Genomic DNA, 21,610 nt, shown 5'->3' on the forward strand with positions numbered 1-21,610 from the left:
AAGCCTCTTTTATTCACGGTCCAACAGTGAAGTGAGAGCACTTTTCAAAAAAAAAAATACAAACTGGCAAATTAGAAGACAGGCCCCAAGCCCTGCATTCTCCCCATTACCACACAATGGCGTTCACTTAAGTAATACAATAACAACCGGCATCTGTCCTGACATTTCCTCTTCTCCCTTGGAGCAGCAGTTGAAACAGAGAGAGACAGGTTGCTCAAACACACACACACACTATGCAACAGGGCTCTGACCCTTGACTGCAGCTATATAATCCCATTCTCTGGCAGAGCAGGTCATCGAACCTGTGGCACTTGAGAACCCAAACAGCGCAGCACATGGCTTGCTTCTAACGACAAAAACGCCCACCTGAACACGGGTCGGCACCTCAGACACCAGGATGTGCTGGCCGAACGGCTCAGACACACTTGCAGCTCAACTGTTTTCAGAGTCAAGTCGTCAGCTAAGCTGATTACTGCTGCTGTATTTACAAGCCCAATCCCTACTCCGTGCTGCAATGGAAGCAATTAACCTGAAGGAGCTGCCCTTAAGTCCTGGAGCAAGCACGGAACCCAACAGTTACGCAACAGTCATTCAGCTACTCGTATCCCAAAATAGGAGCTATTATTTTTGCTCTTCTCCGGTGCAGTTAACTTTCTACACTCACACATCTGTTCAAACCAGTTTAGCGGCTTAGACATTAATTGGGCAACTTGGGGAACTGAAATAAATCCAGAGATCTCTCCAGTTAGCTCACCAGATACCATTAAAAGCAAAACAAAACAGAACCCACACACGAGAAGTCGTAGGACGTGCATTCCCAGAGACAAGAATTCAGCTAGCTTGCTAAAGCTAACACTAAAAAATGGGGAGAACGTTTTGCTAGGGTCAGTCAGCTCTGAATAAGGATAACTGATGTGTAAGCAAGCAGGCAGGACACAGAGAACAATTTCTACTAGCTGGGGTAGCTTCCAACTTTTGACTAGTCATTGGTAGACAAACACAGGCAGCTAAGAGGGAGTAAGAGGAAACTGTTGGGAATGAATCTTTTAAGATTAATTCATGCACAGCACAGATGCACCAGCCTAAATGAAGCAGAAGCTGGGTTTCAGCCTATACTGAGGGGTGACCTACTTCAGGTGTCTCCCCTTGGGAAGAGGAGATCAGAATATGACCAAACGCCAGGCACAAAGAAACACTTGATCATAGCTCGCGTTCACCTGCTCATGAAGACAAGCCCTTAAGCACTTAGTTCTGATTTAAATCACAAGGTATATATACACTTCAATTGAAGCATTCCCACATTTAACTTCAGCAAAATAAGTTTATCAGAAAGTTACACAAACCCAAAAAGCTTTATTTTTCAAAACCATACTTTATTTTTAAAGGCTACTAGAAGTATTCAGAACTATATTTCTTAAGCAAAAAGATTCACATTTCATTCTGCAGGGTCATTAATATGAGAAAAAGCATTTGGGGGGTTATTTTTTGCAATTGTTTTTGAGTTCCTACACCAATCCACATTTTTAATTAAAAGTGGTAACAGTTATGGCTTTAGATACAGAATTACAAAAGGTAACACGTGAAGGTTGTGACTCAAGGAGGAAACAGACAATTATGATCATTTTTCCACGAAAAGGTAACATTTTAGCTAAGACAAACAGAGGCAACAATGGTCTTTATGGGAGACAAATCCACTGAAGATCAGCAGCACAGAAACTGCTTGAAGGATACCCATGCTGTTAATTCACAAGTGTTAGAAGAACATTCTGTCTGCTCCAATTACCTCACCTTTTCCTCTGTATTCTACGCCTCAAAAACATGGAAGTTTGAGACCACAACAGCCCCAACTCTCCCCCTTTTTTTTATTTTTTAAGAAAGGGATACAACATAAGATGGAAGACTATGGTATGTGGTGGAGGAAGAGCCACCATCTCTAAACAGACAGCAGGACTTTGGCCAATACATTTTATCTGTAAGCACGTAAGGACTCAAACCGATTCAGAACCCAGAGCTGCAATTTTGTTGGGTATTCTTCCCATCACTGATTTTTAACTCTGTGTTTGCTTGTTCTGGATGGCTTGCATGCAGTGAGACAGAGGTAGTGATGGGAACAAGATTCCTTCCCTCAAGTTTCCAAATAAATGAAACCTGGTAAGCATGCCCCAAGGAAGGGCAAGTGCAACCAGCGAGGACCTGCCAACTGGGAAAGGCCAAGAGCACGAGTACAGACATTAAGCTGCTCTCCCATACCCAGGACTGATTAAAAAAAAAAGTTACGTGAAGGTGCTGGACAAGAATTGAGCAAGTAACAAAACCTCTGTGGCCTCCACAATATGTACTTCATGCCAGGTTGTGCAAAGGATAGGACAGAACCTTTGCTGCACAGTTGTGGTGATCAAAATACAACATTATTTGCAGTACTGCCAGAAGTTCCAGTGTGTAACTAGCTAGCATGGTTACATTGATCATTTTAATAGCTATATAGTCAGTCACTCATTTAAAAAAAATAAAGATGTGTTTTCAGACAACTCCTTTATCCAGTTAATTCTTCAGACTTGTCCCACCTTTGCTACTTGTGACTAGGCCAACATTTCTGTCCTAACTGGATTAAGACAGACTTCAACTGTTAAGCTTCCTTCCTTTTGGTTCACTGAGGAAAAATAACTAAAAACAACAAAAAACCCACCACCACCACCCCAAAAAGAGAGGGTTTTATTTTATGCTCCTGGAATACTACAATCTCTCACAGGAGCTTTCACTCAAAGGAAACTGTCTTAATACTTACAATAAAAGGTTGCAACTCTTTGACAAGGAGGCATGGTTGAAACTAGGTCACCTGAATATAATTTGAGTGCTATGAACCAATCACTGAATAAAGTCAACACGTGGGGCTAGAGAGCAGTTCTCCTTAGAACACCCCATTTCTCTTCTTGAGAAGATCAGAGGTACAATGGTTTGTTTTATTGCAACACTGGTTAGCCAAATCAATCCTTCCCATCCAGATATGATTTTTATGAACCAGGGATTTTATGGTTTACTGCCAAATTTGGCAGACAATTTACTGATGAGATTCATGACCTTGGGATTGTTCTGGTACTTGGACATATTTGCTGGATTCTGGGCAACATCTTGGAATGCAACCATAACTTCTGGATCCTGCAGGACAACAGAAAAAGCAAACAATTAGGGCATTTAAACAAGAAGTCTACAAAAGTTACTGGTTCTGTGGTTCCAACACAACCACTTGTCTTGCTCTGCTTTTAACATGGCAAGTCTAAACCAGAGTTAATAAATAAAGGTCTCCTAAAGAATACTCAAGGATGCAGTGTATGCTGGTAATGCTGTATCAGAAAACACCAGAGCCATTACTGGACTTGTTACAGTGAAAGTATGATGTGTGAGAAAAGGGAGAGTTGTTTTTTTTTTTGCCTAGAAAAGAAGCTAGCAAATGTAGCCACAACTACTGAATTATTTTTGTTCAAGTATCTTCAAATGCATCTTGAAGGAGGGAACAGAAGCTCTGTATGTGTATCAAGCATGTCAGTGTAATTATCCCCCCCATGCAATAGCTGCTACTCATTCCTTTCACCCCTTTTCCTACTAGCAGCAGAAACTTTAACCTGCTGGACTGTGAACAGATGATTTGGCAATATTTGGCTTTTTAAAATGCATCTGATTCTCAGTCATTCTCCACCTCCTCTGGGAAGTCACAACTGGAAGAGAATCTTCTGTCTCTCATCACAGTGCTGCGCTGCACTTAATAAACACATTCACATATATATTAAAGAAGTTTGGTGTTCTTTTGACCAGTGTCACCTTCCCCACCCAGTATGAGAAGTGCTAATACTTTTTTCTGTATTTCTAGTACACCTTTAGCCTCTGTTGAATTAGAATTATTTTTATTCATTTCACATGAGTGTGTTCTGAACAATGTCCTTCAATAAATCCACATGGGCTGATTTTATATCTCAGCCTGGGAAAACATTTCCATGATAGCAACTTCTGCATGAAAGACTCCAGTTTTCTTTAGTCCAGCAAAAACACAAGCAGCTTATTATGTCCAGTATATAACTGTAATTTCATCTCTTGTTCTCTCTTGCACATTTAAGTAGTTTCACTAAAGGACACAACCTTCCCTAGACTTCTATTCTATTGCTATCGCAAAATTATTATTTGGAAACCATCAAAACCCAAGTGGTGTCCGCAGAGCTGTCTGTGCTACAATAATACCACCACATATCTGTTGTAGCATCAGACACAGACAAAAGCTGCTTAACAAGTCTGGTCCAAAAGTTGCATTTAGTAGGTGTGTGCTGCAATGAAATCACCCACATGGTTCAGTCATGTTTTTATACATGTTGGGAACTGAAAGAGTCAAGACTTATCTTTTGTTAGATGGAATTACAAGCGTGTTATCTCCCTTTTCAAAAAGGATCTGCAAAGTCTTATGAAAACTAGGACGGTAAAGTTTAGTAATCAGGCATTGGATATATTTCCTTCACTTTACAGGATTCGTATGAAAACAGATGGCTTTCACAAACCCAAACTTCCCAAGCTGCTGAATTCAAAATAGGCTAGAAGACTATCAAGACCATGCTATATTGTTAAATCTGTCTTTCCACCTGCATATGAATAAACAGTAACTTCTGTAAATACATCCATAAGCAGCCATATCTAATTCTTTGGTTGCTTCTACAGAAGGTAAGCTCAATTTGAAAGCATAACCAGTTAACTTGGGCATGCTTCAATGTAAGCTCAAGGTGAGCAGTCTCAAAGGTGAGGAGTTAACAGTCACAAACTCAGAAGAGATTTAACCTCAATACTACAGTTTCAGCAGTAACTCACCATGAAAAGCCCCTACATATGGTCAGCTGAAGTAACACCTTAAGATTAATGACTTGGGACAGACTAGGGTGAATCCTTATCTTTTTTTTTTTTTTTTTCCAAAACCTCATAAACAGCATCAGTAACAGCTATCAGTTACCATCATCCTTAAACACAACCCATAGTTGCACTGAGCAGCAGCAAGTCAAGCAGTAAAAACTCCTGGCTTTTAAGACTCTATCCTGCACTGCTGATACAGAGAGGCTAATATAGGCAGACATTTCAGGAAAAGAAGGTAGTGCAGACACATAGGTCAAGTGTTAAATAAATCACAGCTAGATTTAAAGTCTGTGCAAAAGTGGATGAGACGCTCAAGGCTTAGCTAACAGGTTCTGCAAAAAACACTGCCAACACATGTTCTTACAACAGAGTACTATAGTATTTCAGGGTATCCATAATCAGCATGCAACGGAGCCTTTTTAAAGGCATGTGGCAAGCACTTAACATTTAATTGCACTTCAAAGCTGCTTTCAGCAACTCCCATTTCAAAGGCCTGTACCACAGCATAAATGAGCCAGGTAATGAATGCAACTGCATTTTTCTGTTTGTTTGTTTTTTGTTTTGGATGGTTTGGATCCAAGACAACATTGCTGCCATAGCAGCTCAGGTAAAAGGTGCATTTCCAAACACCAGTAACCACTAAACTAGGGTAACCCATAAACTTTGGCATAGCAAGTGATGCCTTTTTAAGGATTTCAGGGCATACCAAATAACAGTCCCTCGTGATGCTTTTATTAAAAGGCTATCATAGCTGCTCAATGACCTGAGAACATCACATAACTCTAGTTTAACCAGAGCAATTCAGAAAAAAACACAGCAACATGCTTTTATATGGGACCACATTAGCATGCAAATACAACTGCACAGCTCACTTTTTGCCTAGCCAACCTAATGCTGTCAGATGCGTTCTACTTAATCTGCTAGAATACATTTCTTGTGTAAAACTAGTCATGACACTAAGCAATTAAATAATTGAGCTACTAATCAAGCCCACTGGGGAAGTAGAGTTTCTGAGCATGAATTCAGAAAGTGCCGGTTGTAGAACTATACTGATAGTATTTTGCCTCTGGCAAAAAACACTTGGGCAATTCTCCTCTCAACATTACTGCAATATATTGCATTGCAACTATATTAACTGTAATTTGTGCATAATTATCTCACCACGATGTGTACACATTCAAAAAGGAGCAACTGAAGTATACTGTGTACAAAATAACTGTTCAAGAGACTCAAAAAAAGATAAACTCCTCACAGCATACAGTTTTGTCTCTTGTATGCAAGTACCGGGTGGGGGAAGGAGGGAGACACAACATGACATCTTTAATTAAGTTCCTGTCAATCTGACAAATAGCTAACAGATTCCAGACTGTTTGGTGCCACACATGCACAGAAAGAAAATTTCACAACAGAAATAAGCAAGCACTCCCCACCGCTCTCCAGAAGGTCACATCTTTCTTCCCTCAGCTCACAGGAGCTGTTCCTCCCTCATTCCGAGCATTTAGCTTTGATTTTAATCAAATACTCACCTGCATGGCCGCCAGGACTTCTGGATCACTGAGAATCTCATTGAGACCTGGCATACCTGCCATTCCTGGCATACCTCCAGGCATAGCCCCAGGAAATCCACCTGCAAACACAAGACACAAGAATGCATGAGAAAAAACATTTAATTCAGCTATACAGGAGCTCACTGACAGAGACCAAAACGTCCTTGCTTTGCCACACCTCCAACACCTTGTCTTCCACAAAGCTACAGCTGCTCCACTGAATGCAAAGCAGGGGCATTGGTTTTCTGTGTGTGAGGACCTGCATCTTATTTCATACATATTTTTAACCCAATGAAATAGGAGGCTTGTAATTAGTGTGAGTGCCTAGCACCTTATACACAAATGCAGTGATTTTCTCATCAACTTAAATCAGGTACATCCCAAGTGTAAGAAACAGATTTTTGAGTGCCTGAGGTGAACAACTCAGGACTTACTACTGCTGCTTTGCTTTTGCCCTAGGCTCATTCCAACTTCAGCTGGAACTTCAATTGTTTCTCCCCAACTCGTTATACTCAAAAATAATATGAAAACGCCGATCCTCATGGAGCTATTGCTTCTCCCCAACTTATTATATTCAAAAATAACACAAAGGCTACTCCTCGTGGAACTGTTCAAAAACTGCACTGCCTCCTTTGAGAAATCATCCTCTTCAACAATAGCTTCCAAATATCAGTTTTCCCTAACACTCAACCAATTTTCAGCCTTAAAACTATTGTTCTTAAGCAAGACAGCTCCAAGCCACACTGAGTAGTTTATAAAACATTTTATATTATTTTTTCAGCACATATTAAGCAAACACTGCATCTTTGTTTTCTCAGCCCTAAATCCTTTCACTCTGAGTGAAAAATCCTTTCACCCTCTCAATACTGACTCATCGTCTATTTACTACCCAGCAACTACCCAGCTGTTTGAGAGAAAGAATCTGATCCTCTTCCCACTACTGCTCCAACAGTTACTTGGAGACAAGTTTTAAACTTCTTAAGAACATTTTTTTCTCTCTCAGTCTTGCGAAGAAATACTATGAACTGTGGTTATAATATGACATATGGAAAAAAACACACAGTCACTTCTATCTCAAGTAAGAAATAAATGGTGCTTAAAAATACACACCTGGGAAGCCACCTGGGAAACCACCAAATTGAGCTCCTCCTGCCTGTCGTCTTGCTTCTTCCTCCTATAACGGAAAGCACATCATTCTACGCAAAGCAATGGAACTGCAGCCTGTTTTCTACTGATCAACTGGTTTCATGAAGAAAAATAGCTGAGACTGCTTCATGAAGTAGGCTATGGCAATAAGCAAATGTGGTTTTGTATGTAGTGCAGTACTTCAGACAAGAAATAGTGGTCTACACTTACTTTGGTACGTTTCTTTGGATAAGTTATGCAGAGTGTATTTTTACTAAGCATGAACTGAATGATCAGTTTTAGCCCATTAACTTTTACAAAACACTCCCACCCATAACACACGCTGTAAAAATATATTAGTAAAGCTGAGGAAAAAAAGTCAATGTTGTCAGGAAGTGAAGAAGAAAAGCAAAGGGTTATTTTGAAATTAAAACCTCCTACTTTGGGAGACATGGAGACATGAGTATTAAGTTAAAACTATTCTTGTATGGTCAAACAGTAACTGAATTCTTGAAATTGTTGGATTAGTAGAGATACCAGAACCTGTCTTTGTCATAAACAACAGATGCGGTAACAAGGCCTTAATCTCCAGTATTCATTATTGGTCAAGTAACACAGACAGAAAATATCACCCTAAAATATAAGATTTAAAATCAATTTTCCTGTGCAATTAATTAAAAAAAATAACTATGTCACTCTCCACATTATTAATGTTAAAGCTTAAATAATCACCCTTTGTGCTCTCTCATGCTCCTCTCGTGCCTTCTTCACTCTTTCCATCCTTTCCTTGATTTCTTTTTCTTCGCGCTTCCGTTCATATTTTCGGCGATGTTCTGCAATTTTCTGAGCCTGTTACAATAAATAGCAGCATTTCAGGTACGTTCTAGTACACCACACAACGTATTTCAATATAAAATACACATAAGTGTAACCAACTGTTTTACCAGCTCTTAAAAGTAAGATTTGAGTTCACATCCTAAAAGCCCCCTTATTTCAGGGCGTACATGCTATTTCCTCTCTACCACAGTCCGTTATTAATGTATACTAGGCCCTTGCAGGATTCACCAGACCCGGGCACTCTAGTCTAGTACCTTCTTCCCGTACAGCTCCAGGACTTATACCACAGTTAGAACTTAAACACATTGTTCCACATTCCTTCCTGCTTTTATGCTGAAATACCATTTTTTCCAGGGCTAACACCAAAGAATTGCCCATGGAGAATGGAATTTTCCCTGGTACAATAACAGGAAGCATAACTCCCCTTGCACAGACAGACCTGTTAGTCAGAGCTTTTGCTGTTCCAGATGCCTTGGCAGCATACACAACTGGACTCAAGCAGACCAAAGAAAAGCTGAACCAAAGCAAGAGATGGCAGATGGGGAGCAAGTATCTTCCTATCTTCTCAAAGGTATCAACTCTGCAGCCCCCATGGAGGAGACTAACAACAAACTCCCTAAGATTCCTCAATCAGGGATCACTTTAATAATAGAACACTAACTGCAGCATTATTTTCCTGAAGCCACAACGTATTCTTATATAACACCACAAAACAAAAGGTTTGTAATTTTACAAATTGCAGAGCTTTAATACCATACATGACAAGTACCCTGTGACATTCCCATAAATAAATATATATATATATAAAAAATAAATTGAGGTCCAGGAACAGAAATACTATTACAAATTACAGCTATAAGCCTCTCTTACACACAGATACTCTTCTGTTCTGCAGCTTCAGCTTCCTTCACAGCATATTTACCTACTGTGACATGGGGGTCCTCCATGGGCTGCAAGGAGATAACCTGCTTCACCATGGTCCTCTCCACAGACTGCATGGAAATCTCTGCTCCAGCAGCTGGAGCACCTCCTCCCTTCCTTCTTCACTGACCTTGGTGTCCACAGGATTGTTTCTCTCACCTCTCCCCCTCCTCTCTCCTTTCACAAGCTGCCACACAGCATTTTTTTTTTTTTAAAGCCCTTTCTTAAATTTGTCATCACAGAAGTGCAACAGACTCAGCTTTAACCAGCAGCAGGTCTGTTTTGGAGCTGGCTGGAACTGGCTCTGCCCACCACAGGAGCAGCTCCTGGTCTCTTCCCACCGAGGCCACCCCTACAGCCCCTCAGCCCCACCCTCCTGCAAACCTTGCCACATAAACCCAACAGAATGCAGGAGTTGCGATATGTAATCCGTGAATGCCTTTACAGGAATATTTAAGACATGAAAAAACAGCCTACTACCAAGTCTTGCACGTGTTACACAGATGTTCTTCATCAGAACGATGCTGCAGTGAACCACCTGAGAAAAGCTGAAACCCAGTCTCACAGAGATTATGCTGCCCTCATGGGGTGGACTAATGAAAGTTACACAGCCAAGAATACTTTGTAAAACACGATTAGGAGGAAGCTATGATCAGTTTGGAAACATTTTTTGGGAAAAAAATCCAGAACAGCAAGAGAACACTGTGATAACAAAACGCTTTTAGCCTAGATTCTAAAATGCTTGGCGAACTTCAACTATTTCAGATTTTTCAATTAAGAAGGAAGGAATTGTTTCATAGTTCAGTTACATGCCCAGCCCCAGAGACCTAATTTGCAAACAGAGCCATAAACAGCTGTGATTGAAGACACAGAAGCATTTATAAACTCAGTTTGAAGTGTCAGATGAATGCTGATGCTGACACGTGGACATTCCTACAGCACAATGAGTATCACAAGAATTTCAAAGACACCTCTAAAACAAATAGGAGAGGGACTTCCATTATCCTTTCCCACTTACTCTTGGTTGCACCTCCTTCAGCATGGCACTAGCATCTTCATCATAATCCAGTTTACAGGCTAATGCAAGATCATGAGCAGCCTCCTCCCAGTGACCCAGAAGTCTGGAATTCAGAAGAAAAAAGCAAATTGAACTCTAGGTATCGCTCAGGGTATGTACAACCATGTATCATCCAATATTTTTTCTGCAGCTATGGAGACTTCTAGAAGTTTCAAGTTAATAATCACAGTGTTTTCTGTAACACGTGATTTATAATGCTATAAAGGATATTTGCTTGCTTCTTCTATACCTCCATAGTAATTGTTGCATTAGGTAAAAATCAAGAAGAAGAACTAAATCAGCTACTGTCATTCTTTGCTACAAACAAGAACGGTCTACCAGGGAGAAGGCACCCTGTCTATAAACATGCGAAGCACACTAATAAACGTTCTGCGTCACCAGGTGAACACTCGGTGTGAAACTACAAGGTCAGTGTTCTGTACAACTCTACCCCACCGCTAAATCAAGCTTACATGCGCCTGGTTTACTCAGCACTTACACATCCCAGGTAACTGCCTGCATCAGGTCTTAGTTGAAGAGGTCATAAAAGCTACTGTGCAGCACTACTTCTTTATTCATTAAGACAAACTTGCGATAATCAAAGGTTTAAGTGAATGATAAGGGGTCAAAGCACTTCAGATGACTGACAGGGCATTAATCCAGACTACGCTGCAACTTTCTCATTCTTAGGCTTCATGCTGTTTATTAAAATTGTAGCCCTTATTTAATAAACACTGTTCAGAGTAATTCATGTATTAATTAGGAGTTCTATTAACGCTTACTCCTTCCACTTTTATACAGAGTGAAGGAAGCATCCCCTTATTTCTTTGGCTGATGTATTTTCATTTCAGAAATAATTTAACTACAGTTAGGGGGAAATCCTGCTGACATAGTGCAATTTAAATAATTATACTGTTCACTTAATACCACTCTTCATTTCAACAATTGGTTCCCTTAATAACTGGACAGTTTAATTTGCTACGTAAAAGAGCTCTAGGATCCTATGGAATAAAGGCAGCAGAGAAATACTTAGAATTATAACTGAGCCAAGCAACAAACAGAAGAGCACCCCAAAATAAAACCCACTCTATTCTAGAGCTTACAATCTTTAGCAAATGATTAAAAAATGCTTTACAGAATGACAGTAAGTCATTAGAAGATGGCTTATCAAGGAGAGGAGAAAAAATAAGAGTGCAGAAGGATTATTCTTAAGTCACCATCAATAAATCATCACCGTCCTTTTTTCTTCTAATCCATATACTTAGCATAATGGTTTCTAGGCTCAAAAGCACTGCTCTCACATACAAGACAGACAGTTCACAGAAAAACGGAGCAAAGAAAAGTATAGACAAAGTTGTTCCCTCCCGAGTTAAGTAAAGAGAGTATCAAGAATGTTTGCAGTTCATTACCTATGCGCTTTCCCCCTCCATTTGTAGGTCTGTGCCGAGTCAGGATTAATCTTGATGGCTCTGTCACAATCTCTAATGGCAGCGTTTGGCTTCTGTAGTTTCACAAAAACACTGCAGGAACAAGAACATTTATTGTGCATGTTAAAATGCCAAGTTACTAACTTAAGATGGAAATAATTTTTGATGACTAACAGGCGAGCTAATGAGATACATTTGAAAAGTTGAGTTCAAAAGAGATTTTGTAGTGATAACAGTGTCAGTGAAATTTAGTTTTCCCCTGATGCTATGTGAATCATTAGCAAAAAGAGTGCAAGCATTCAACATTCAGACTCGAGCCTTGCCAAGAAGAACAACTTTAATGCAGAAGGAAAGGATAAGTGCAAAAAGCAGTTTGATTTCACACTGTTTGCAGTCTATAGCCAATGGCAACTAACAAGTTTAACAAAATGAAGCTAGTATTACATGTTCCATGTTACATTGTCTTTAAAGTAACAATAAGGGAAATAAAGCACTAATTATCACACTGAGGTTCTACCATTTTCATGCCCTCCCAGCCCCTGTAACGGGGGTCCTTGGATTTATAGCACCGTATTTCACCTGATTTCACAACCTGCTCCTTAAGCTCCTACATACGGAGAAGTCAACAAGCACAAAATCAAAGACAGCAATCAAGAAAGTAATCAAAATATAACATCATCACACTGATGTCTAAATCCGCACTGGACCTCAGCTTGAATACTTTGTGAAATGTTGGTTCTGCTCCTCCACCTCAAAGATGGGTAGAAGAACTGAGGAAGGTCCCAAGAAATGCAACATCTTTAAAGCAGAGCTGCTCCCTCCTATAAAGGGAAACAGGTTAGGACCCTATAGCCTGGTACAGAAAACATCCAGACACAAACCAAGAAAACACCAGAACTTGAGTCTATAAAAATCACAAGTAGTAGGGGGAACAACAAGGAATCTTTAGCAACTGACAGTTCTTTTACATACAAGAGCCACCAGACAAAGGAAACAATGGTAGCAAAGGCAAAAGAAAGGATCACATCCTTCATTTAGTTAAGATTTCAAAAACCCTTGCTGCAGAGCACTGCAAATGCTAATTCGTATTTGTTCAGTTGGAGACTCAATAAAATCGTACCAAGACAAAAAAAAACAATAACTCTTGATGTTTAGCACGTTAAGTATAAAGGCATAGTTTTAAATAAGTAAGCCTATGAGTTGTGAACCAAAGGCTGAAAAAACATGAGAGGTGACTATCATCTCAGTTCCCTTTTTCATATACTACTGGTTCATAGACACCTGAGATTGTCAACTACCAAGAGAAACTAAATGCTGGATGATGTGGGCTGGTTAAGCTCACCTGATACAACTGCTCTCTGTGTTAGGACTTGGACTATCCTTCAGAAGACTACTCATTATCAGACATGGCCATTGCCAGATCACAAGTTGTTAGGACAAGTAGTTAAAAACAAACAAACAAAAAAAAAAAACAAAAACCAGAACATGCAGCACATGGAGAGCTGCTGGCTTTGGATTCTGAAGTAACGCAATCACTGACTTGCTGTATTTGCTACTACACTTTAATGACACATGAGCATGCACTGTATTGATAATTTCAGGGGACCCTACCAAAGAGGGAGCTCATTTCAAATGGATACAAAAGGCAAATACAAAAGGCATTAATCAAACAAAGGCTTGATTCCAGTTTGGGTCTGTAAATTGTGAAACTGTCTTTCCCACCAGTGCTGGGCCAAGAGAAGCCTATCCTAATGTTAAGGGTCTGGCTGCGAATGAAGGATTAGCTGGGATTTTCATTTTCTGTGTAAAGGAAGGTTTTTCGTTATTAATTGCTATCAAGAGCTTTTTGCTTTTGAAAATAGCAGAGTCAAAAAAAAAACAACAAAAACTGTACAAACTCAAAAAGTTAGCCTGATCCCCTCTCAGTTAAGGCTAATAACTGCAAGTTTTGCAATGTACAAGCATATCTGATTAATTATTAGGGCTGTATGTCTAAGAGGTTCAGGTATTTCATACTTCATCTCTGTATGAAACACTAGAAAACATTCCTGAATTGGCTGCGTATTCAGTAGTAAAGATACTCCAGGTAAGAACATCTGCCCTTTTACATTTACTCAGAGGAGAAAAAAAAAAGGTGTCAGCAATTACAGAGTGCCTGTAACTTCATCATTAAAGCTTGTTATAAAACAAGAATAAATTCACACATTCTCCTAGTAACAAACACGTGGACATCTCAAGGAACTATCCCAAACCTACACCTCACCAATGAGAGATGCTCCAATGCTGCTGGCGGTCTTGGAATATTGATAAACACAAAACAAAAACAAAGAAACAAACCCTTAAGCAACAAAAAACAAAACCTGAGTCCACCAGTGACAGGTGGATTACTCACAGCACTTCATTACTCACAGCTGTTACACTTTAAGTTTTACAATAACCTAGTATACAGTTTATTCATGTCTGTAAAAGAGGAAATGGAGGTCAATTTTAAACTTCTCCTGATGCTTACACTTCTCATTGCTAAAAAATCCCAGCCCTGAGAAGATACAGCACCATAAGAGGTTTTTAAAATGTTAACTATGATCACAACAATACCAAAAACTAGAGTACTGAGGTACACAAACAGTGTACACACAAAAACTTGGATATAGCACATACAAAAGAAGCAGCCATCTACCAGTGAGGTGTAGTAGAACAGAAGAGCTAAAAGACACTGAGCAATCATGTCGAAGTCATCAAAATTGAACAGATTGAACTTTCTTACTATAAAGATGATCTACAGAACTATCAACTCATCCATGCTTAGTGACTTGTTTTTGTGCAAAAAGTAAAGGAAAAAAAAATCCATGGGAACTCGTGTTTCTCTAACACGCACATTCCTGGCCTTCCACAAGATTTAGGAAGATAAACGTTGGTGCATCATAGACAAGGACAAATCAAATTTGACATTATGCCCTCATTAACTCATTATCTGCAGTCTGGTAAACGTAATTTGAAATAAGGCTGATGTTGAATATTAGGTACATTCTGCTCAAACATAGGAGCGCTGAACAGAAAGAAATCTGCTTCTTTCTGTCAAGAAATATAGTTAGCAGGCACAACAGGGAGGGAATTTACCTAATCCATTTAACTTTTTAACTAGAGAGGACATAATCCTAGAAGAAACTTCAAATGTTTCAGGCATTTGTGATCCAGCATTATTCTAATTCAACACACAACAAGGCATAAACTACCACAATGTATTTTAGTACAGAATTTTGTTATTTGATCTACTATCAAGGCCCTTTAGATGGCTGCTTCCACAAATCCCATTAAGCACACACAGGAGAAAATGCACAAAGTGTACTTTTCTTTCCCTTCCCTCTCCTTTTAAATTTACGCAGATCTTGCCAGCGTAATTTAAGCTCTTTAAGGGAGTAACAGGCAGAAACATAAATCACTAGTTTCTGATGACTCACCTTGCCCTCTTGGCATACAAGATGGCCAAACAAGGATTCAGCTTGATAGCATCTGTGAACAAGTCGACAGCCTTCTGAAGTTCACCTGAAAATGAGTACCAGTAAAGTTTCCATCATTAGGAAATGATTTCATCCAAGTTGCCAAGCCTGCCTTATCTTAAATGGAAGATGATCAACAAAAGAAAATCCAATTTGCAAAATTATTGACGTACAAACTCCACAAGGAACGCTGGAGGGTTGAGGAGGGGAACTTTTCCAAGTTAAATTTGTCCAGTTGACTTCATATGCAATCACGTAGGAAGCACACAGCTTTTCACTGCATTAAGACAAACCACTAGAGACACTAATCACAGTACGTAGGGAAGTACTGTAACAGTCAGTTTATAATTAAGATGCTGCAGTACTTCCCCCAGCGATAGCCACATGGGGAAGACAGTTCTTTAAAAAGCCTTTATGTGCTAGCTAGTTTTGGATATCCAAGAAGGTCCAAGATACTTCATGTTTGTTTCTTTTTTTGCACCAAATATTATGCCCTTTAATATATACTAGAAAACAACTAAAAAATATTACCTTCACTTAGAGCGTTGATAGCTTCCATCTTCTTTTCATTAGCTTGATCCATCATCTCTTCCGTTACCTAAGAAAATAAGCAAACAAAATGACACACACACACAGACTAAACCCAAAAGCTAGAGCCCAGGCCAGAAGGACCACCAAAGACAGCACCAAAGGCGGCAGCTGCAGTTTTCTGTCCTTAGAATCCTTTGTTTAATTTAGGTTTAAATCACAGTACTAAAACTATGATCTTTTTTGCTTTCATTTTGGAGACACTAGTCACCGTTCTTTTAGCTGGAAAAGGCTCTCTTGAGTGTTCAACTCAGCCAAACAGCACTCAGGAGAGTGTTCAAATACCTTCTGGCAGTTGAACCGTGACAGATTTCTACAGATCTAGTTTTCACGTGCATTTTAATATTTTTGCTGTTGTTGTTTTTGTTTTCTGACCTTATTTTTCCTCGCTCAACTTTTTGGTGGACTACTCTTGACAAAGAAAAGATTGTTGTTTTAAACCAGCAAGTTTTCCATTCAGGTCAAAGAGATCCAGAACCGCAGATGGGTACCTAGCTACGTAGTCCAAATTTCCCCCTCAGCTGCTATTCTTGACTAAATTCAAAACCTCTCTCCTTTCCTACTGCCAGAGCCATTGAAGGTATTGTGCTTACCTCCACGTTTTCATCTCCCATTTCTTGAGGGGCATCATTATCTGGTTCAATCACTCCTTCATTGTCAATTTCTGGGGGAAAAGCAAAAAGCAACTTCAGACTCCATCCACAAACAGAGATTTCTAGACTCACATTTTAACTGTGATATGCCATCTACTTTCCACACCTAAGTCACTCTCTTCACTTTCTGGCTCAGGAGATTTAACTGGCTCCTCTGGCTGTTCTTCTGCTTTGCCCTGAAAGAGAAATGTATTTGTAAGCGCACACTATTTCTGACTGATATGCTACTCCCAATCTAATAAAGAGCAATGCATCAGAAAATACAAAATGAATCTGCAAAGCATATGACGGCTCTGCAGCTGAACAGTTATTTTTAAGACAGAATTCTCCTTTCCTTTTTTCCTCCTGTGAGATTAAGTCTGTCACACACACACACACAAATAATTCAGAACCCAAATCTTTACTCATGAACTTATATTATTGGTAAAGCCTGTCCTTCAAACTGTATAATTCAATGACCAAACACAATGATCCAGATAATACATACTTCAGAACCAGTGTTGCAATGAATACTAGCTAGCCACTGCAATCTTCCTGCCCTCCCCGATGCATTCTCTGGATGAAAAATTCTCTCCATCTAATACTATTAAGCTAGGGTCCTTCACAAGGAAGGATAAGCTAGCATCAATGACTAAAATATTTCTTTATCTGTCAAGGTCAGAGATCTTTGCTACTTATACATACTTAGAATAATTTCCCATGTTTTCCTATCAACTTTTAATTACTTCTACTTTCCTCCGAACCCCACCACTTAGCACACCCTCCATTGTCACAGACACAAGCTGTTTGCCTTCCCGTTCAATGTCACAGACTATACTCACTACTTACACACAATTGCCCCAGAGTTCTAGTCAGCCAGTATTGCAAGCAACCACTGTCTTGTTAAATGCAAAATAAAATCTCTTCTGCTTTTTCCAAGAATAATTTCAAGCTTGGAAAAATCCCGCTATAAACATCTATAAGCCTGATTTATTGTCTCCCTTAAAACAATAAGAAACAAACAACCCACACCCACCTCTTCCACAATGCTGTCATAAAAAGTTGACAATTTAACCGTTCACTTCATTACTTATTGTGCTTGCAGTACTTCTTGTCATGCAGAGATTATAATTTGAGCCACTAATGACAGCAGAAATGGTCTATAAACAGACCATGAGAACATTAAAAAAATAGAAACTCGAGTGTTTGCCATTTGCATTGCTGAGAACATCAGGCATTCAGGATGAAGGAAATGGAGCATGGTAACAATTGAAACAAACTGGAAAGCCATCTGTAACAAATCACTGTCTATGACACCCAATGGGCAGGCTTCAGACTGAACTGTCAAAATTATTCACCCCAGTGTATTCACCCACACTATTTAAGTGAAGTTTGATGGTAATTTTTGTTTCTCTCTTCATACCCAATAACATTTGGACTCTACAAAAGTTATCTTGCAGTTACAAAATTCTTTATACCTCACCTTACTTGTCTCATCTGTGGAGGTGCTGGCTGGAGCAGGTGGTATTGTGCCTCCCATGCTTTTCAACAAAACAGAGAAGAAAAAAAAGAAAACAGTAAGATTATCAAAATAGTGGCCCATATTTTATTGATTCAAATCCTGCTGATAGTCTCAGCTTTCTGTTATGACAGAAAACATGATGATCCAATTCACTGTAAAAGCGGTAAAAATAGCACACGGCGTTCATGATTTCACAATGTAACATAACACACATTGACTCTTTCACCTAAAACTGCACTGTAACTTGTACTCAAGTGCATGACACATCACCACCATCCATCCTTTTTCACAAGGAAAAGTTGCCTTTTTGGCAGAAACTGATTTTTTTCCCTTAAAACGTAAGTTTTATTTCAAGTCCAAAATAGATAGTATTTTAGCTATTACTGAAACTAGAATTGTTTTTGAAACAGAGTTCAAACAAGCTAACAGAACCACAATAGTCTAAAAAATGTCTGTTATCCTGATTTTTTTGGGGTCTAAAATGCTTATATAATTAACAGAAATGCTGTTCCCTATGCAGCATTTTTTTTCTGCGTTGCAATATCCATGCCTTTTCACTGTAAGTTGAAGAGCACTTGTGCTTTCACTACACGTTTAAGAGCATTCTCTGTATAGTCAGCATTCTCTCAATATAGAATAAACTTCTATATTCTATCAACTTTGGGTAGCAGCCAGGAAGAAGTGCAGGCTGAATTCTCCAGCTGTTTCATGTAGCATCTAATCATATCTAATGGCAGGCTGCCACAAGGACTACCATTCCCATCCATTCTCTGCCCCACTTTCTCATCTACAGATAGATTTCAATTGCTCTGCCCCTACATGCTCCAAAAGGAGAAAAACAACAACAAAAAAAAAAACACAACAATAAAAACGACGACACTTGAGTCCATCAACTCAGTCTCAGCCAAGTCACTGACCACACAACTGGTTCGACGTGATGCAGGGGAGAAGGGAAGGAAGTGGGCAAATAGGCAGGAGAAACTGGAAGGGCCCAGGAGTGTTTGCTTCCAGGAATGACTGCAACCCAAAACCACACAATTTACAGAGAAGGAAGGGGAGGTGGCAGGATTCACAGGTCCTGGCACACTATGCTACTTCTAGTCTACATCAGGAGAGATATCAAGAAAAAAAATATCACAAGTTTTTTTTTAAAGGCATCTTCTGAAGCTATTGGAAAATCTACACACATCCCTGGTATGTTGATACTGCTTTAGCTATGTTATACTCCAAGGACTGAACAACTCCAGGCTGATAAATCATTAGAGAGCTAAGCAAAAAATACTGCATGCATAGTAACTGCCCCTCCTAATTTTTACCCTTGCAGGCTGCCAGTCAGGCATGCAACTCTCCACACTTCTGTAAAAATCAAGAAATTTTCATCCTAACTTCCTGAACAGGCAGTTCAAGAAAAGTTGGCCATAGCTGCAGAAAGAAAAAGAAATGGGAGCTGTCTGGGGGAGCCTTGGAACTTCTCTTCTGCTGTGAATCCAAAAAGCCTGCAGGACTCAAGTTTCAGAGCAATTCTAAATAATTGGTCTTGAGGTCAGCTTGTTTTTAAGTCTGGCACCTTGTTCAAGGCTGAAATCACCTGGTCAGTTTTCTCTACTCTCTTCACATCCCAAAAGGCACCCTTTCCAAAGCTTAAAACAGTCTATGAGATATGTGTATGCATGTTAAACATGTACACTTATATACATGCCTTTTTTTTTTTTACATGCATATATATTTATGCTATTTCATGAACAACTGAGGCTAAACAGTGTTATTCATAGTCCTTGAAAATTCTAAAGCAAGTTCCTCTAAAATCCTTCCTTAAAACAGTAGATGGTTACAATGGTTAAATGCATGGTAAGGATATGCAAAGTTCGCATATTTTATTTAACCTCAATACTATATAGATACACAGGATACTCTTGGAGAAAAATGCAAGTTTTTCAGGAGGCAAAGCTCAGGAGAAACTGAGTTGCAGCTCAGGAGAAACCGAGCTGTACAAATTGTGCACAACAACATTTGGAATCGAGTCTTTTGCTGAACCAGTTGTGCAATCCTGGTGACAACTCCTGGGAAGCCATCAGGACTCCATTGCAACAGGGACTCCAGACTTCTGCTGATCACGGTGACGAGAAGCGCTGCTGCTATGACTTGTTGGGAGAACTGCAGCTGTCACTTCTGCATCCACTTTTGGCACTCACAGCAAAGTTGTCTTTACAGACTAACAACAGGGTCAAAATCTACTTGACAGAAACAATAAGAACAACAACAAAAAAGGCAAAAAGCCTGGTATGTGAATGAGGGGTTCTGTGCTTTACTTTTCACTAATACCATTGTTTCTTTTTTTAAGCACGTTCCCCTTAATGGCTTATTTTGTACCAATTCATGTCAAAACATTTTTATTTGCATGCAATTCCAAAAAAAAAAAAAAAAGTGACTTGAATAAAAGGGATGTCAAACTCCCTTGCAAACATTATCATGCAGCAGCAAATGCTTTCCACGCAGCTAGACAAAATAAAGGCCAGCAGATAAGTGCGTGAAAGCAGCAGAGATGATCTAAGGCTTCTGATGCAACACTAGCAGCTAGCCAGAAATCAAGCTGACTTATTAATTAAGCTGAAATTCGCTCCAACTCTACTAGTGGCTAGCATCATTTTGAAACGCTGACTAAATTTCGTTGGAAACGTTAGCTTTGAAACAAAACTCAGCTCAGAATTTTGGTTGCAGAAACGTCAGAACGGGTTTCAGTGCCTTTTACTCCCTGCTCTGAAACCATTTGCAACCCCACCTGGGTGATTACACCTCTGAGTTTTGGGCTCAGGGAAGCCTGATGGATGGGATAAATCACTCAGTTGCAGCAGGTCCAGGTGAGGCTGTGGGATGGGATGAAACCCACCGGGTTCCCCCCCACCTGAGGCCAGGCTGGGCTGAGCTCCACGCAGCTCCCCGAGAAGGCGCAGCCCTGGTGGCTGCACGCCCCGTCCCGCCCCACACAGCCCGGAGGGGGCCGGGACCCCCCCAGCTGCCACATTTTGACGTGAAAAACCAATCCTGACGGGAAAAACGCTCCCAAATCCCGGCTGCGGGCGCGCAACTCCCCCAAACACCTGAGGAAACCCCCTGGGGACCTGAGGGAGAGGAAGAACTTCGCGGGGAGGGGGTGGATGAGGCGCCCCGCTCCTTAACCGTCGGTTAACGGCTGAGCAGCCCTGAAGCAGCCCTGAAGCAGCCGTGAAGCGGCCACCCCCCCCCTCAGCCCTCCCCTCACCCTCCCGCCCCCGGGGAGCCCGGGGTCCTGTCCCCGCACCTCTCGAGCCACTCTCGGAGGAAGGCGAGCTCCTCGCTGTGCAGCAGGGCCGGGTTCTGCTTGCAGAGCCTGACGAAGGCCCGCAGCTCGCTCAGCTTGCGCGAGTCCATGGCGGCGGCGCGGCGGGAGCGAGCAGGCGGGATGGCGGCCGCGGGCACGAGCGCACGAGCACGCGCCCGCTCCCCAGACCGGCCACTGCGCGGCGCCGCGGGCTCCCTCAGCCCGCCGCCAGGCCACGCCCCCCTCACACGAGCCCCCGCCCCCTTCGCGAGCCC

General features: G+C 40.6%; 1 protein-coding gene across 1 annotated transcript; it reads right to left on the bottom strand.

The window, feature by feature from the left end:
• Positions 1–1,352: 1,352 nt before the first annotated feature.
• ST13 (ST13 Hsp70 interacting protein) lies at positions 1,353–21,574 on the bottom strand. Its single transcript, XM_068667252.1, has 12 exons — positions 21,336–21,574; positions 17,999–18,056; positions 16,643–16,712; positions 16,477–16,547; positions 15,827–15,893; positions 15,257–15,341; positions 11,781–11,891; positions 10,333–10,435; positions 8,289–8,405; positions 7,542–7,605; positions 6,411–6,511; positions 1,353–3,156 (listed from the first exon to the last, which is right to left on the bottom strand). The coding sequence occupies exons 1-12, from the start codon at positions 21,443–21,445 to the stop codon at positions 3,028–3,030; spliced, it is 1,086 nt and encodes a 361-aa protein (XP_068523353.1). The 5' UTR covers positions 21,446–21,574; the 3' UTR covers positions 1,353–3,027.
• Positions 21,575–21,610: the final 36 nt, after the last annotated feature.

The sequence above is a fragment of the Anas acuta genome, chromosome 1 (genome assembly GCF_963932015.1).
Source record: "Anas acuta chromosome 1, bAnaAcu1.1, whole genome shotgun sequence".
NCBI classification, from domain to species: domain Eukaryota; kingdom Metazoa; phylum Chordata; class Aves; order Anseriformes; family Anatidae; genus Anas; species Anas acuta.

Coding starts and splice junctions, on each gene's coding strand:
- ST13 (XM_068667252.1), bottom strand. CDS start 21,445: ATGGACTCGCGCAAGCTGAGCGAGCTGCGGGCCTTCGTCAGGCTCTGC. Junction 6,512..7,541: donor TTTCCCAGGTGGCTTCCCAG/GTGTGTATTTTT, acceptor TTGTGTTTGCAG/GTGGATTTCCTGGGGCTATG. Junction 3,157..6,410: donor AAGTCCTGGCGGCCATGCAG/GTGAGTATTTGA, acceptor GTTGTCCTGCAG/GATCCAGAAGTTATGGTTGC.